Source organism: Notamacropus eugenii, chromosome 2 (assembly GCF_028372415.1).
Source record: "Notamacropus eugenii isolate mMacEug1 chromosome 2, mMacEug1.pri_v2, whole genome shotgun sequence".
NCBI classification, from domain to species: domain Eukaryota; kingdom Metazoa; phylum Chordata; class Mammalia; order Diprotodontia; family Macropodidae; genus Notamacropus; species Notamacropus eugenii.
In genome coordinates, this window is record NC_092873.1 from 435,243,382 (window position 1) to 435,259,867 (window position 16,486).

A 16,486-nucleotide genomic window follows, 5' to 3' on the forward strand; every position below is an offset into this window, starting at 1 on the left:
ACAAATATGTGATAAATGTAGCTATAAAAATGTGCATACTCTTTGACCCAGCAATACCACTTCTAGGTCTGTATCCCAAAGAGATCATAAAAATGGGACAATGACCCACATGTACAAAAATATTTGTAATGGCTCTTTTTGTGGAGGCCAAGAATTGGAAATTGAAGGGATACCTAACAATTGGTGAATGGCTGAACAAGTTGTGGTATATGAATGTAATGGAAAACTATTGTTCCATAAGAAATGATGAGCAGAAAAACCTGGAAAGACTTACATGAACTGATGCTGAGTGAAGTGATCAGAACCAGGAGAACACTGTATGCAGCAACCACAAAATTCTGTGATGACTAACTTTGACAGACTTACCTTCTCAGCAATGCAATGATCTAAGACAATTCCAAAAGACTCATGATGGAAAATGCCAACCACATCCAGAGAAAGAGCTATGGCGTCTGAATGCACATCGAAACATACTGTTTTCTCTGTTTTGTTTGTTCCTTCTTTCTGATAGTTTCTCCCATTGGTTCTAATTCTTCGTTACAACATGACCAATGTGAAAATTTAAAAAACAAATGCAAATTAATACCACCTTGAGATATCCTTTTGCACCTATCATATTGGCTAAAATGATAGAAGGGAAAAAGGATCAATGTTGGAGAAAGATGTTGAAAAATTGGGACCTTAATTCATTGTTGGTGGATCTGTGAGCTCATCCAACCACTTTGGATAGAGATTTAAAATTATGCCCAGAGTTATTAAATGCTTATATCCCTTGACCCAGCAATATCACTCAGGTCTGTATCCCAAGATGATTACATGTTCTAAAATATTTATAAGCATCTCCCTTTGTATTGGTAAAAAATTGAAAATTATGGGGATGTCCCTCAGTTGGAGAATGGCTAAATAAATTGTGGTACATGTTCACAATGAAATATTCTTCTACCACAAGAAATGATGAGCTTAATGATTTTGAAATAATGAAGGGCAAACGAAACAGAATCAAGAAAACACTGTATACAGTTAACAGCAGCAGCTTTATTTTAAGAACTTTGAGCAACCAAGTCATTCTATTATAAATACCCAAATTAACTGCAAAGATCCTATATGTATATATATATAATATATACACACACACACATAATATATATACACACGTATTTAGGGGGGTGGATAGGTGTGGGCATATGTATATGTGTGTGTATGTATATATATATATATATATATATATATATATATATATATATATATATAGATACACATAAGGATTTGTGTCTAATGGTAGCCATCTCAAAGTTTGGGTTGAGGGGGAAGGGGGAAAAAAAGAAAATTACATGATAACTTTATTGTATATTTGAAATGATACAGCAAGTTGCACATAATGAATCTGCAGTTTCAGGTGCAATCCTCTGTTTTTCTATCCTACTTTGTTATGGAAATGCTTGTTTTATTTCATAAGCTCAAAATACAATATTTTTTAAAAAAATAAAAATAATCTATAATTTTGTGAACCCTGTGAGCTAACCAGAGTATTACTATTTCCCCACTTTGCAGATGAAGACTCAGAGGGAAAGAGACTTGCCTAAGGTCACAAAGCTCATTTTGAGTCCAGACCTTTTTCTTTTAAATCAGTTTTCAGTGTTGACTCTGGAAGAACAGGGATTTCAAAGCTCTTGAGAAGGGGAAAAAAAGAGAGAGAAAAATCAAAGCCCAATTCCCCTAAAGGGACCAAGCTCACAGTGCTGCCTCTCCCTTCCTGCCCAGCACAACACCACTCTCACACTGAATTTTTAATTAAAGGAATGGGTCTACAGAGGGGTGTGGGTACCAGTTTGACGGTAAATATTTAATCTATACTAGTGACTACCCCTTTGGGAGCAGCTGAGGCAGATCAAAGCAGCCCCTATAGAGTATTCACATAGAACACAGGGACCCAGGGGAGTCAGCAGCCAGGAAAGAGATTTGGCATGAGACCATTACATTTGTTAGGTTCACTTTATTTCATATATAAAGTTGATTAAACAAAAACAATCATGGTAACAAAAAGGTCAGGAAAGATAGAGTGGGGGAAAAGTGTTGCCAAGAATTACCACAGCAATGAAGAAGATGCTAGTGTTCAGAGCAGACCCTTTGTTCTCTGACCCCTAGATTGCCCTGCATTGTGCTTTGTCCAGGGACATTTCAATAGAGCTACTCTCAGTTCAGAGGTGAGTCTATCCAGGCCCCTGCCTCCATGCAGCTGTTGGCCCAATTTTGAAACCTCTCCGTAGAAGAGAATGGCATCGTCTCCCTCTATTTCTGGTCTAGTTAGCTGCGGCAACTTCCTCCATTTGCTTAAAGAACACATAAAAGGGAGCAGCTAGGTGGTAGTAATGGCTGGTCCTGGAGTCAGGAGGACCTGAGTTCAAATCCAATCTCACACACTTGACACTTACTAGCTATGTAACTCTGGTCACTTAACATCGATTATGTCGGCACCCCTCCCCCTAACACACACACACACAACATGTAAACAGACACACATATGTGCCTTATTTCCACTGACTGTTCCCTATGCCTGGAATGCCCATGCTCCTCAACTGGCTTTCTTGGCTTCCTTCAAGATTTTCCTCAAATCTCACCTTCTGCAAGAGGAAATTCCAGGTTCTCCCCATGCCTCTTTCCCCTCTGCTGGTGCTCTCTCTATGACTTCCTATTTGCAATAGACACACCTTGTATGTACAATTTTTCACATGTTGTCTTCCATTAGAATGGAAGGTCCCTGAAGGCAGGAACTGTGGGGGTTTATTTTTGCTTTTCTTTATATCCCAGTGCTTAACACAGTACCTGGCACACAGTGAATGCTTAATAAATTCTTACTAACTGCCCAGGCTCTTGGGAGTTAGATTCTGAATCCAGACTCTGTAGACACTTTCTTCCTACCCAGGAGCCCCTCCCTCACTTTGCTATATTATACTGCTCCATGCACCAACCCTGTGATTTCCCAGACCAAGACACCCTGCCCTGGCTACCTAGCTCCTAAAGAACATTGTCTTCCCCTATCAGAAAGTAAGCTCTCTGAGGGTAGAATCTGTCTCACATCTGTTTTCCCAGCTCCTTAGCACAGTACCTACAACACTGCAAACTCTTAACAAATACTTTTTCATTCATTCATTCATTCATTCAAGAACCTTCAAATTTAGTCCCTGATTAGGTCAAGACAGAAATTCCACTTTTCTTTATGGTTTGACAAAGATGTAACCTACATGCCTTTGTAAAGCACAGGTGATAGGTCTTACTCTCCCAATCTCTACTTACAATGTCTGGTTGGTTCCCTAGTATGTGACTATTTACTTCCACCCAGCAGGATTCTGTGAGATTTTTTTTTTTTGGTGGGGGAGGTGTTTTTCTGGTACTATTGCTCACGAATTCTAATCTGGTATGCTCTCCTCCATATTAATTGCCAGTTATTGTCTCCAACATTAATTTAACCAGTTGAAGTCTCCTCAATATCAATTAACCAACATTGTTCCCTACCAAGTTAACTTCTGAGTATGGCATAGTCAACAGATAAGTCACTCAGTTGCTTATGGGCCAGGATGTTTTAGCTGCTGAGTTGATCCACTGTTTCATGAGGTCAAGTAGGTTCCTCATCAGGGTTATCTCCTCACTAGACTTGGCTACTACAGCTACCAGTTGACTCTAATGTAATTGCTGGACCTCTGGTGCTTCTTCTGACCTTTTAAAGGTCACAAGGTATTAACTTTGTTCTATTTTTGATACTTATTTGAGCTCAGAAGTGAACAAAAAAATAAGGGACAAAGGGCACCATGGCTTTGTGGCCACAAGGCAACCAGGGGAGAGGGCCCAAGCTCCTCCCTCACCCAGACACACAGGTAGTTGCTGCTTTGGTTAACACAGCCAAGAGATTTCTTCTGTTTGATCCTTTTGTATACACACACAGTTCTAACTCAGCAGGCAATTAAAAGACTTTTCATTAGCATGAAATAAGTTGATAATAAAAGAGTAAGGGTACCTGCCCTAAAAGAGAAGAGTCCTTCTTTCATAAATTTCAAAAAACATGCTCACCTAGCCTCCACGTGGGTTAATGCCAGGCGGAGGATACCGTGCAATCTTTACTTTCCTTTTACCCATATTATCTCACCTAATACAACTTTCTCATTTAGGAAGAAATAGATTCAGTGAGGTAAGCTGATCTGCCTAAAGGTCACACTGACTCAAGCACAAGTTTGCTGACTTTTCAGGCTGGTGGTCTTTCCACTCCCATCCCTGGCACTCAAGAAAGTTGGCCCGAATAATTTTCACTACATTAAACTGAAAAGTTTTTGCACAAACAAATCCAATGCAACCAAGATTAGGAGGGAAGCAGAAAACTGGGAAAGAATTTTTGCAACTAGTGTCTGTGACAAAGGTCTCATTTCTAAAAATATAAAGAGAACTGAGTCAAATGTACATGAATACAAGTCATTCCCCAACTGATAAATGGTCAAAGGATATGAAAAGGCAGTTTTCAGAGGAAGAAATTAAAGCTATCTATAGTCATATGAAAAAATGCTCTAAATCACTATTGATTAGAGAGATGCAAATCAAAACAACTCAGATAACCATATCACACCTATCAGATTAGCTAACATGGCAAAACAGGAAGATGATAAATGTTGGAGATGTGGGAGAGCTGGAACACTAATTCATTGTTGGTGGAGCTGTGAGCTGATCCAACCATTCTGGAGAGCAATTTGTAACTATGCCCAAAGGGTTACAAAAACGTGTACACCCTTTGACCCAGCAATATCGCTTCTAGGACTATATCCCCAAGAGATCGCAAAAATGGGAAAGGGTCCCACATGTCCAAAAATATTTATAGCAGCTCTCTTTGTGGTGGCCAAAAACTGGAAATCAAGAGGATGCCCATCAATTGGGAATGGCTGAACAAGTTGTGGTATGTGAATGTAATGGAATACTATTGTGCTATAAGAAATGATGAATAGGAAGACTTCAGAGAGGACTGGAAAGACTTTTATGAACTGATGCTGAGCGAAAGGGGCAGAACCAAGAGAACTTTGTGCCCAGCAACAACCACAGTGTGTGAGACTTTTTCTGGTAGATTTAGTACTTCGCTACAATGCAAGGACTTAAAAAATTCCCAGTGGTCTCTTAAGACAAAATGCCTTCCACATCCAGAGAAAGAACTATGAAATTTGATTGCAGAATGTAGCAGATCATTTTCTTGTGCATTACATTTTGGTTTTTTTTTTTATGATTTCTCCCATTCATTTTAATTCTTCTATGCAACATGACTAAGGTGAAAATGTATTTAATAGGAATGTATGTGTAGAATCTATATAAAATTGTATGCTGTCTCAGGGAGGGAGGGGGAGGGAGAGGAAAAAAGTCTAAGTTATATGCAAGTGATTGGAGGACACTGAAAACAAAATAATTTTTTTTTTTTAAAGTTGGCCTGATTATATTGCTGGCAAGATTGCTAAGAAAGGTTGAGAACAGGATTTTTTTCTGGAAGGAGAACCCATTTCCAAGGCCAACACAGAGCTCTCCCCAAGCTCCCTGGGATTGGCACCCAAAATAGGAACACAAAGACTCTGAAGCCAAAGGCTGAATATGCAACCGAGGAGGGATGAAGGGTGAAAAGACCTGCTTTCTTGTGCCCCTTTCCAGGCATGTTAATGTTTAACATTCGCAGCAAAATTTTCAGCTCAGATTTTTCAGCTCCTCAACATCAAAGGTTTGGTTTGCAAAGCCCTGTTCACCTCCCCCACATTTGACAATCCCACTGCCATAAGCAGGAGATCAAAGGCACTATTTTTAAAGTTGCAGAGCTTTACCAGTCCAGAGAACTAAAAGAATCTGCAAAAGCTAAGTCCCAAGGGTACCAGGTAGATTAGATGCAAATACATTCCCGACTTCTTATACACAAGCAGGATGCTCCACTGAGGCTCCAAAGGGTGAGGAAGGGTGGACTGGCTATCTTTGCCAGCTCACAGTGTACCCAGCTTCAGCTAGAAATCTTAAAAGGGGTGGAGTTTGGGAGGTGGCCTGAGAGCTTCCTCAAAGGTTTCTAAAGAATGTATTTAAACTAAATCAGTGTGGTTCTACAGCTGGGTTGGAAAATTTAGCACTAGAGTTAGATGTAGGGTCCCCACTGGCTTTTAAGAGACTAAACTCAGCTAGATTTTGTCAACTGCCGGGAGCCAGAACAAGGCAAAGGGCCTCTAGGGAACAGGCAGATGCACCATCTTTTCTCTCATTTCTATACATCTGGGCTGAAATCTGAGACTTGAGTTAAGGAAGGAGTACAAGGGATTCGATTTAGTTATCATATAGAAGGACCTAAGACTCCAGGGTTCTTTCCCCAATTCTATCTTCATAGACTTTCAAGTATGAGAAAAGATCTTAGAAGCAATTCAAACTCCCATCCATTGTGGGGACTATTTGTACGGTAGCCATGACAGAAACCATTGCCTACACTTTCAGTGATGGGAAGCTCGCTGCATCCCAAGGTAATAAAGTGTTTATTATGTGCAAGGTAGTCGGGCATTAATGGATAGAGAACTAGTCTAGAGGCTGGAAGTCAAGTATTCTGACACACACTGGCTAGGTGACCTCATTAACCTCTCAATGACAATTCTCCAAGACTCTAGGTAGCAAGGGTGTTGACCTGCATTGGTAGATGAAGTTTCCTCATATGAAAGACTAGTTTTGTTGAATGACAAGTTTGCAAGCTAGATTGCTAGAAGGAAGCAAGTGGAGTGGAGACTTGGGTATAGAGAGTTTTTTCAAGTTCAGCAGATAAGGGGCGGAAAGATGAAAGGATTTAGAGACAGTTAAAGGATGGAGACAAGATCATCTTTGGGATAGTGGGGAAGCCAGTAGATAGGAGGAAACTGAAGATCATAGAGAGGGAGGTCTAACATCATTTTGTTTTATTACACCTTTTTTTCAACACTTGATCCCTCTACCCCTGCCCATCTTTCATTCTCCAAGAATAGAAAAATAACCAAACTAGCAAAGGTATTTGAAGGCTGTTTCTTATCCTTCTCTCATTTATCTAAGGGAATATTCGTTTCTGAGAAGCAGTGTGATATAATGGACGGGGACCTGGCTTTGAAGACAGGAAAATTGGGCCCAAGTTCCATTTTTGACACATAATGACCCAAGAGTGACCTTGGGCAAGTCACCCAACTCCTCTCTCAGTGCTCTAGAAAAACTCCACTTGCACAGAAGGCAACCAATTGCACTGGCAGAGGGAGCTTTCTCACATAGGAATTCTCCATACTAATGAAATCACTGGCCAGTCCGCAGCCTATTGTCTCTTATTCTACGTTTGTAAGCTTATACCAGGGATTCGATTAAATGCTTACTTATCAGGTACTGCTAGATGCTGGGAACATAAAGATAAAAATAAAAAGCTGTTGCTCACTAGGAGCTACTTAACTTTTAAACACTGAGGTGGGATCATACCTGTGCTTTAGAAATACTTGAGAGTTGTGCAGATGATGGATAGAGACTGGAGTAGGAGGACCACTTAAAAAGGTACTACAGTACTCTAAGCAAAAGGTGTCATGGGTCTAAACTAGGGTGTTAGCAGGGTTCTGATTCAATGGATAGCACCTTTTCCTGACTAACCTCTGCAAAGTGTTTAGTATAGTTATGTATATTTGTAGACAAAATGTTGAAAGCAACTGCCATTCCCTCCCCAGCAATTAAGAAATGATCAGTGTGTGTGTGTATACATACACACACACACACACCATACATGCAACATTTTAATTCAAAAAATTTTTATTGAAAGGTTATTGGGGATACAGAGATGAATGATATTTGCATGTGATATATGTAGTACATAAGTTTCAGAAGTGCTTGCAATGGGGCTAAATCATTTCTATCTCTTTTGGTAGTCTGCTCAAGTCTCTCAAAATGTTTTTAAATGCAAATACATGGAATTACAAAGGAAACCAATGATGCTGAAATAGTAATTATTTTTAAAAACACAAGTTCCTAGAACCTGGAAATTCACTGCCAAGGGGTTTACTAACACCACACTGAGAGCTCTTGTCTACCTTCGTGGGGGGGGGGGGGGTAGGGGAAGATTCTATCCTAAAGGAATAGCCATTTTATAAGACCGGTTCCCCAAAAAAGACAATTTCATGAGACATAGCTTAAGTGTTTGCAGTGACTGCAAGCTCTGACTGAAATAGGTTTTCTTCCACCTACCCTTCTGGCAAGATGGAGGGAGAATGTGTGAGAGGAAGCAAAGGAAATTGTAGAGCAGTGCTACTTATCTGTATAAGCCAGGGGAAAGGAACTGAAATATTCAGGGTTTTAATTTTAAAAATAGCTACTGAGAAGTTGCCTAGAGATGGAGAAATTAATAAGAAATGGATTTTGAGTAGTACAGAGGTCTTACAAACAAGATTCTTCAAAGTATGGGGAATAAGAACACTTAAATACAGACAAGAACTTGAGAAGTGTTACATATAAATAACGCTAGGTTGGTTAAATAGACTACCTATTTGGCCTTATCTCTTCCCCAGACGTCATTCAAAGAACTGAACCACTGGTGCCCTCTGGCGGAAGAACTGCTGCATCAATTTGTTAGAGGTAATAACACATTTGATTCCAAGCCCAGAGCCAAGTGTCATCTGTCTCGGGTGGCAGTGGCGGCTTCTTCAATCCAATGAGCCTGGTGAGCAGGCCAAAGAACTTTTCAGCTTTTCCCACTCTGAAAGTCCATCAATGTCTCTCCCTTGCCTTAAGTGCCATTTCTAGGACTGGTGAACTCTACTTGGAGAACACTAATAAACAGTACGAGGTCATTAAAGGAGCCTTAAAGGTGTCTATTTGCAAAGAGATTGTCTTCACAACTGACTAGTTCCAAACTCAAGTGGGGGAAAAAATCAAGTTAAAATGAATATCAGAGAAACTGTGAAGGTGAAAAGATACAAAGCAAAATTACAAAGGACATCCTTAATCAGTGTTTGAAAGAATTATTAGCTGGGAAAGGCCCATTAGTATACTAGTATATTAGCATATTAAAAACACTTGCATAAGTGAATAACTCTGGAAAAATGAATTTGATGAGCAAAGCTTAAGTTCAATTACTATAACCTTTAAAGGCAAGATGCGTGTGTTCGTCCTTCGCTGCTGAAGAAGACCATGCCATCAGAGAAATGATGACATGACTTGCACTTGACTTTGTTTTGAGTGAGGGAGGGCTGTGCAGGTCACCAGCCTCACTTCTCCTCCACAGCCATCTGAATCCAGTGACCCGATATTCATCAGGATGACTGGAGATGACCCAGGATGAGGCAATTGGGGTTAAGTGACTTGCCCAAGGTCACACAGCTAGTGGGTGTCAAGTGTCTGAGGTAAGAGTTGAACTCAGGTCCTCCTGACTCCTGCACTGGTGCTCTATCCACTGCACCACGGAGCCGCCCCTAAAGGCAAGATAGTGCAGTAGTGGATAGGGCACTGGACCAGGAAGCTGAGATTATGTGGGATCAACTCTGACTTCACACATAGTGGAGTGACCTATCAGACATCACAGTGCCTCAATTTCCTAATTTGCAAAATGGAGCTATGGGAGAGGCCGCACCACTCAATGGCCTCTCAAGTCCCTTCCAGTTCCAAACTGATGAGCCAGAGCAAGGACGTTGGTTTTGGCAATATTGCTCCTGCCCTCTCGAATTTTGAGGCTGAAGGAATAAGAGAAAAAAGCAGAAGAGTCCCACTTTGAACTCTTGGGAGTCTGAAAGAAGACACCGCACATCACTTCAACTATCTAGTATTTTATGGATGTTTCTGTTGAAATTGATGATCGACTACCACAGTAGAGCTCTTCTCTTCCCAAAGTCATGCCAAGATTGTCATTACCTGAAACTGAAATTTCACTCACACAAGTAAAATAATATCTTTCCAATAATGACATCACAAGGACAAAATTAAACATCTATTTAATATGAAGAGGCAAAATACAACTTTAGTATTCACTCAGAAGCATTAAATATTTGCAAATGCCAAATATACACAGGCGTTGCAGAACAAGACTTAAGAAAACTAGGTTAACAACAAAAACATTTTTTTCCTCATATCTAAGCACGTCGTTAAACTATTCAAGAAAACTAACAATTCTTTCTCCCCAAACCTAAAATACCAATACTCGCTTCAGCACTTGTGCAAAATTCTAACATAAGGGGCATGCTTATTGGCACACTGGCAGTGATTTCTGTACCAACTACACAAGTGCAAAGAACAAGAGAACGTTGGTGTTCCCAAATAATGGTGCGGCAGTTACATGCTGGAAACTACTACTTGAAGCTACATAATCTTCCATAGTCATTATCCTGACAGATACCTCTTGGCCCTCTGCAGCAGCTCGGATAGGAGCGTTAACACTACCACAATCAGCTCACTGCCAGACAAGGAGCCCTGGGAGTTTATAAGCCCCATTTTCTGGATAGGAGTACCTGAGACATCTGCTCAAGAATTGTCTACCATCGGGGTAATGCCATCTTAACATGACCGGTTACTTTCACTTTATGTAGCAAATCACATGTGCTTGTATATGCATCACTGAAAAGCTTTAGAGCTTTTAAAGCATCTGATACTCTAATGACCCTTGAGGTAGGCAGGGCAGGGATTATTATTCCTTATTTACACAAGAGGGAATTAAGATTCTGAGGCAGTGACTGGCCCAAAGTCAAACAACTTAGTGGTGAGGGGCAGGGCAGAACCTTCTGAGCCATCTCTTTGGACAGAGAGCAGAGAGAGCTTTGAGGGGCAGGATAAGACATTTTCAGATATGAAAAACATGTTGAGCTGCTTTGTTTGACCATACTTATCTGTTGCATGGGAGGGCTGACTGTCAAAAACATACACATATAAGAGCATCAATACTTAAAAATACATAGAAAAAAAACAAAGAAAAGTTCTGAAGAGGTCATAATTTTCCTACTTTGGCATGAAATGTATACACTCGAAAAACTTTACTTTAAAAAACTGCACCCAACCCAAGTTCACTGGTTTCACATACAGACACCTTTTACTACTTCTTTATATGTAAATGTTTATGTTAAGATTATCCAAAAAAAAAAAAAAGAACATTTAAGTAATAGAGGTTTTTCAAAGACCCTTCTGGCTCACAGAGCCAAGCTCTTTACACTCACTCTCCCCTCCACTTTCTTTAGCAGAGGTGAGTACTCCATACACTGAAGTCAAAGCCTGTGGCTTGCAAGGATCCTCATCTATTTAGACCCATCCTGGCTGCTGGCTCTCTCTCTCCACTCGTACCTGACTTCCCCTCTGCCATGTGTTCCCACCAATCCCACAAACTAAGAGAAGGCACACTAGTGTTTTAGGCACTTCATCTGAAGGAATTTTTGAAATCCCCCCAAATTTTCAGTGGCTTACTAAAGGAATTAAGCAAAGGAGAAACTTTGGTTCTTACTGAAAAGGAAGCTAACCTAAGTGGTCAACAAGAGGACAAGAAAGAGCCTTGCCCTAGCAGGATAAGCCTTGTTTCAGAGTGCTCACTTCTGTGGGCTGGCCAGAGGGCTTCTTCAAGCCAAGAAGACCAGGAAGCCTCTGATTACTCAATTTGAGTTTGCCGTCCCATCTTTCCTGTTCCCACAGTAAACCCATATTTACCCCCAGGGCATCAAGTCACATGCCAAAAATTAACTGCTGAGTACTAAATAGATTTAAAATAGTCGTGGGTGTGGAAAGGGGACCAAAGCATACTGCTTTCAAGTATAGAAGCACTGCCCTAAAATCCAATGGTTTCAGGCTGGGCAGAAATTAGCCATGAAAAAACACATCTTTAAAGGACCAAGCAAGGGATTCCGATCTAACACCAGTAGTGCTCATTTCCCAGAAAGGATTAAATAGCTGCTCTTAGTGGAAATGTTGTACTTGTGTGGCACTGCTTTTTGCATAGCCAATGCAGAACAGGGAAATGATGGTACCAGACACCCAAGAAGCAATAAATTACTGGGCAATACATAAGCAGCAACAGAGATAGAATTCTGGGCTTCAGACAACTCTAAAAAAAAGACACCAATATGCTTTTCAAAAATGGTTTCGCTGTTTGACATTTTACAGTCCCTCAAAAAGCCCCTTGCTAGAGGGGCAGAGGAAACCTACCTCTATATCTCTATATGTAAATACACAAGCAAGACCTTAATGTGCTGGTTTAACAAAACCTGAAAGGGGGGGGGGGGGGGGGGGAAGAGGAGGCTTTCTGCATATCATCAGAACACCTTATAAAATACCTTATATAAAACACCTTTCTGGAAACTCTAATAAAAGGGGTAAAGCAATAATTAAAACACACAAGTAGGTTTAGCATATGAAAGGAAAGTATACCAGTACTCATGAAAAATGAGGCCATGGTAACATGGCTACCACCTCCCCCTCCTGAGACTCTCCTCACCCATCAATCTCCAGATGAAGTGTCTTGCTTTCCCTTCATTCTCTGACCTGCATTATGTGTACCTCCAATCAAAGGTACTTCTGGACAATTCTAGTAACACATGCTGGTAGCGTCTCTAGCGGCAGTGAAACAAGAAGACATTTGTGTTCCCCCTTTGGCAATGGGGATATTTCCTAGATATCTCTAGGCACAAGGTGCAAAGAGTCCATATCTCTAGTTCCTGTTCTATAGTTCTTCATATACAGTTTAAAATTATCATTCTTCTCTTCACAAATTTAGAAGTCTGGGTGTTCATTTATATGATCACTCTTAATATTAGAAGATGGTCTGAACAATTTGAAAAGGTAACAAACAAAATGAAAAAAAAAAAAAAAGATTCACAGTATCCAAGCCATGTGCTTCTTCCATGAGTGCATAGAGCCCACTAGAAGGAGAAAAATTAGTTGGTCAAGTTTCTTCTGAACTAAAATGCATAGAGGAAACGCATTAATGACATCCAAAAATGCTCTTGAGTTTCATGAACTAAGGTGCACTAGGCTCCACACAAATGACTCTCCACTGAGCAGCCAATATTGCTGTGATCAGGAGTGACCAAAATAATAATGCAAGTCAAAGTGGCAAAAAAATTCAATTATGATATCAGAGTATTTCCCTCAAAAAACAAACAAAATATAATAACAGCTCTTATGTATAAATACAAAGAAATGGATACGCACACACAGAGACACACACACACATATACACACATACACAATTACATCCAAAACAAAATCTGTTATTAGTTTGCTATTGTCCACGTTATAAATTTGCACTGGGTTTGAGATGGAGGTGAATTAACTACTAAAGTCCTTTTAACATAGAAATCTATGAAAATCTTTAAATAATTTACTGTACTTGACCTTCTGAGACCTATTGAAGACAGAATAAGCCTTACATATTTGTACAAAATTTTTAAGTATATCGAGTACGAAGTTAATATATTCAAGAAACCTCTTCACACAAAACTTGGAAATTCACTTTTTCTAAGTCTTTCGGCCCGTTTGTTTTTATAAAACACATACATATACGCAAACATGTGTATACAAATACAGCCACTTATATAAGGATTCAGAGTGTTCGCAAAAGATATGGGTGAAAGATCAATAAAATGGAAACAGACTAATAGGCTGCTTCTATCGACGCATGCTTTTAAAGTCTTGACAAAACCAAGAGTAGAGTCAAGTGCAGTTTGTAAGACAAGCCTTGGAGCAGACAGGCTGCTGTTTATTCCAGCTTTGGGTCTATGAGCCTCTGAACACACACCTCAAAGCAAGGAAAGATGGGAGCAGGGAGGGGGTTTCCCCTCCCCCTCCAGACTCCATGAAGAGCCGGGTCACTGCTTCAGCTCCACCACCAGGCCTACAGCACGACTTGTTAGTAGCAGTGAGGAAAGGAAAACAATCAAAACCAGATACTGTCGACAGACCCCTAAAAGAGGGAGCCAAGGGCAATCAGGTTGGGTTCTAATGCATAGCTTAGGATGTTCCAAGGGCAATACTTGGCACAGATGGGACAAATGAAAAGCTAAACACCTGGGAGGTTAAAGTTGTACAGAAATGAAATACTAAATTAAATTTGTAGATTTTCACATATCCATACATTTGTTCTCACTGCTATCTGAATTTACATGCTTTCCTGAATACATAAGATTTCTCATTACTATATCAATATATATACATATCTTTTTTCTCCCTAAATTCTTTTAATCTGCACTCCACAAAAAACTATAACTTTACAAAACTACTCCTTTGAGGGCAGGGATTTCAGTCCTTACCTTGTCTCAGGACCAGTACGATGGCTTGCCTATAAGAGGTGATTAGAACTGAATTTTTCATACAACTGGACTTAGTACAAGTAGTGTAGATTCCTAATCGTATACTATCATAACCATTCTAAATAACTCACTCTTTTGATGTAGCAAAATGGAAGAGAAAAAAAGAACAAAACTGGAGGTTGTTTACTGAGGCAGATTCTCAAAGAGAAAACAGAGAATAAATAGGTTAAAAAGTCCTCCAGTTTCAGAATAGTCACATATTCCAATAAAATAATGTTTAGGTAATTAAACCAAAATGCACCACTTTCTGTTAGGGTTTTATCACAACCTTTGAGACACTTTAAAATGTTTCAGTATAATTTGGTGTTTCAGTCAAATGCACAATTTAAGTATTTCTATTTCTTGGGAGTCCAGAATCCTGGTCCTCACTCTGTCGCAAGCTCTGTGACTTTAGTTGACAATATCTCTGAACTTTACTTTTTTCATTTGAAAAACAACAGCTGGTACTGTCAGATCTGAGAAATCATTATTCTGTGGATCTGTGACAATGCCTGTTCAGGAATGAGGTTTTGTGCACTAAGTCCAAGGGTTCTCATGGGGTGGCTCAGTAAACAGAACAACTCTGTCTAGGGAAAAACGAAAAGAAACACATTACTGGCTACTCTGCTTTGCTCAAGGCCCTTGTCCTTTTTACAAATGAGTGATGTGACGGCAAAATGAAGAGATCCGCTGGACTGCAATAAGTTGAGAGAATGTTCTTAAGATGAATGTTTGTGTTTTCAGTTGCCAGCTTCAATTTTTTCCTAATCATCTTGGGGATCAGAAACTCTGTTATCAACAGGAAGTTTTTCCAGGAACTTGAAAGCCCTAACAGCTTAGAAAAGAAGGCTCATACCTGTATCATGCTTATTTAGGTCCATTCTCCCTCTCAAATCCCTCTCTACCTGTGAAGGAAAGGAAGCCATTCTGTGTACTTTTCACTCAGAATTTCACTCAGAAATTCATTAATTTCTGAAAACCTGTTATCCGTGTTAAGAGGTTCTCAAAAGAGAATCTTCAGGAAAAGCTATCTAGTCCCAAACTTCAGGGACTCTGCCCAAACTCCAGGCGACTTTACTAGGAATGGCGCAAAAACAAGAGGGACATGCTAAGACCATATTCTAAGTGCAGATGCTCGCCACTGACATTTAGAGCCCTGACATGGCTGGTTTTCAGGTCTGTAAAAATCAGTGAGCTAAAAAGCTATGCCACAAAGATTTTGATGACCATCTGAATTGATTTCTTACAAATAGGACATGGAGCCCTGGCCTTCTTCAGTCTTTTGGCACAGCGAAAACAAGCCACTAAGTGAGCAGTCCTCCCATGAATGATGTTCCCATCCCGTGGTCTCTTCTCACACAATTTACATGGCTTACAGAGATTTTTGCAATTTTCCATAGCTGCTGTATCTGCATTCTGTTCGTAAAGGTTGTCTGACTGCTCCCCTATACTTGAAATGGTCTCCTGGCTTTCAGAACTCTGGGCCAAATCCAAGAATTCCACTGAGCTGCAAGAGTCCAGGAGTTTGGACTTTTCTTCCATCTTATATGGTTCTTTGGGTCGGACAAGGGGGTCAGAGATGGTTCTTCGGCAATCAGGGACATCAATTCCTTGCTCATCTTTCTTCACTGGCATGGCAGGGATATCAGACACAGAAAGGGAATGGGATAGCTTAGGACAATCTGAATACCAGTCTTTTCTCAGCGCCCAACATCGGAAACAGTACCTTTTGCTTGGAGAGTTAAACTTCTTGCACTTAGTACACTGCCATTCACCCTACAGAATCAATAGATTTCAGGTTAATCACCTGAGTACAAGTCTACATAAAAGAACAAGCAAGCAGAAAACATGAAATTTCCTCAAGCTGGTGAGGAGATGCCCCACACTCCCTGATAAAAAGCTGTGACTTTAAAGGCACTGATGTTATTTTCATGGGTTGTTATGAACAGAAAAATCCTTCACTTCCTAGTGGTTCACCTTTGGGTAATGAGCCTCTCGAAATAAGGAGGCCTTCCCTAAGGAGACAAATATCTATTCATTCTCCAGACCTAAATAATGAATATGTTTTAGCTTAGCAGGATCCACAAGCTTCCACTCTGCACAGCTTTCAAGAACCCAGGATCACTTTTTTACCAGGATGATGTAGCAAAGTAGGACCTGAATGAAGGACACTACCTGAGAGTATTGTCAAT

General features: G+C 40.1%; 1 protein-coding gene across 4 annotated transcripts in view; it reads right to left on the reverse strand.

The window, feature by feature from the left end:
* Window positions 1–9,948: 9,948 nt before the first annotated feature.
* The window catches only part of MDM4 (MDM4 regulator of p53), a 50,065-nt gene continuing 43,527 nt past the window's right edge, over window positions 9,949–16,486 (reverse strand). For all 4 annotated transcript variants that reach the window (XM_072648081.1, XM_072648083.1, XM_072648082.1 and 1 more), the window contains one exon: window positions 9,949–16,070. In XM_072648081.1, coding sequence (XP_072504182.1) covers window positions 15,498–16,070 — 573 coding nt within the window. In that variant the 3' untranslated portion in view covers window positions 9,949–15,497. The remainder of the gene's footprint in view (window positions 16,071–16,486) is intronic.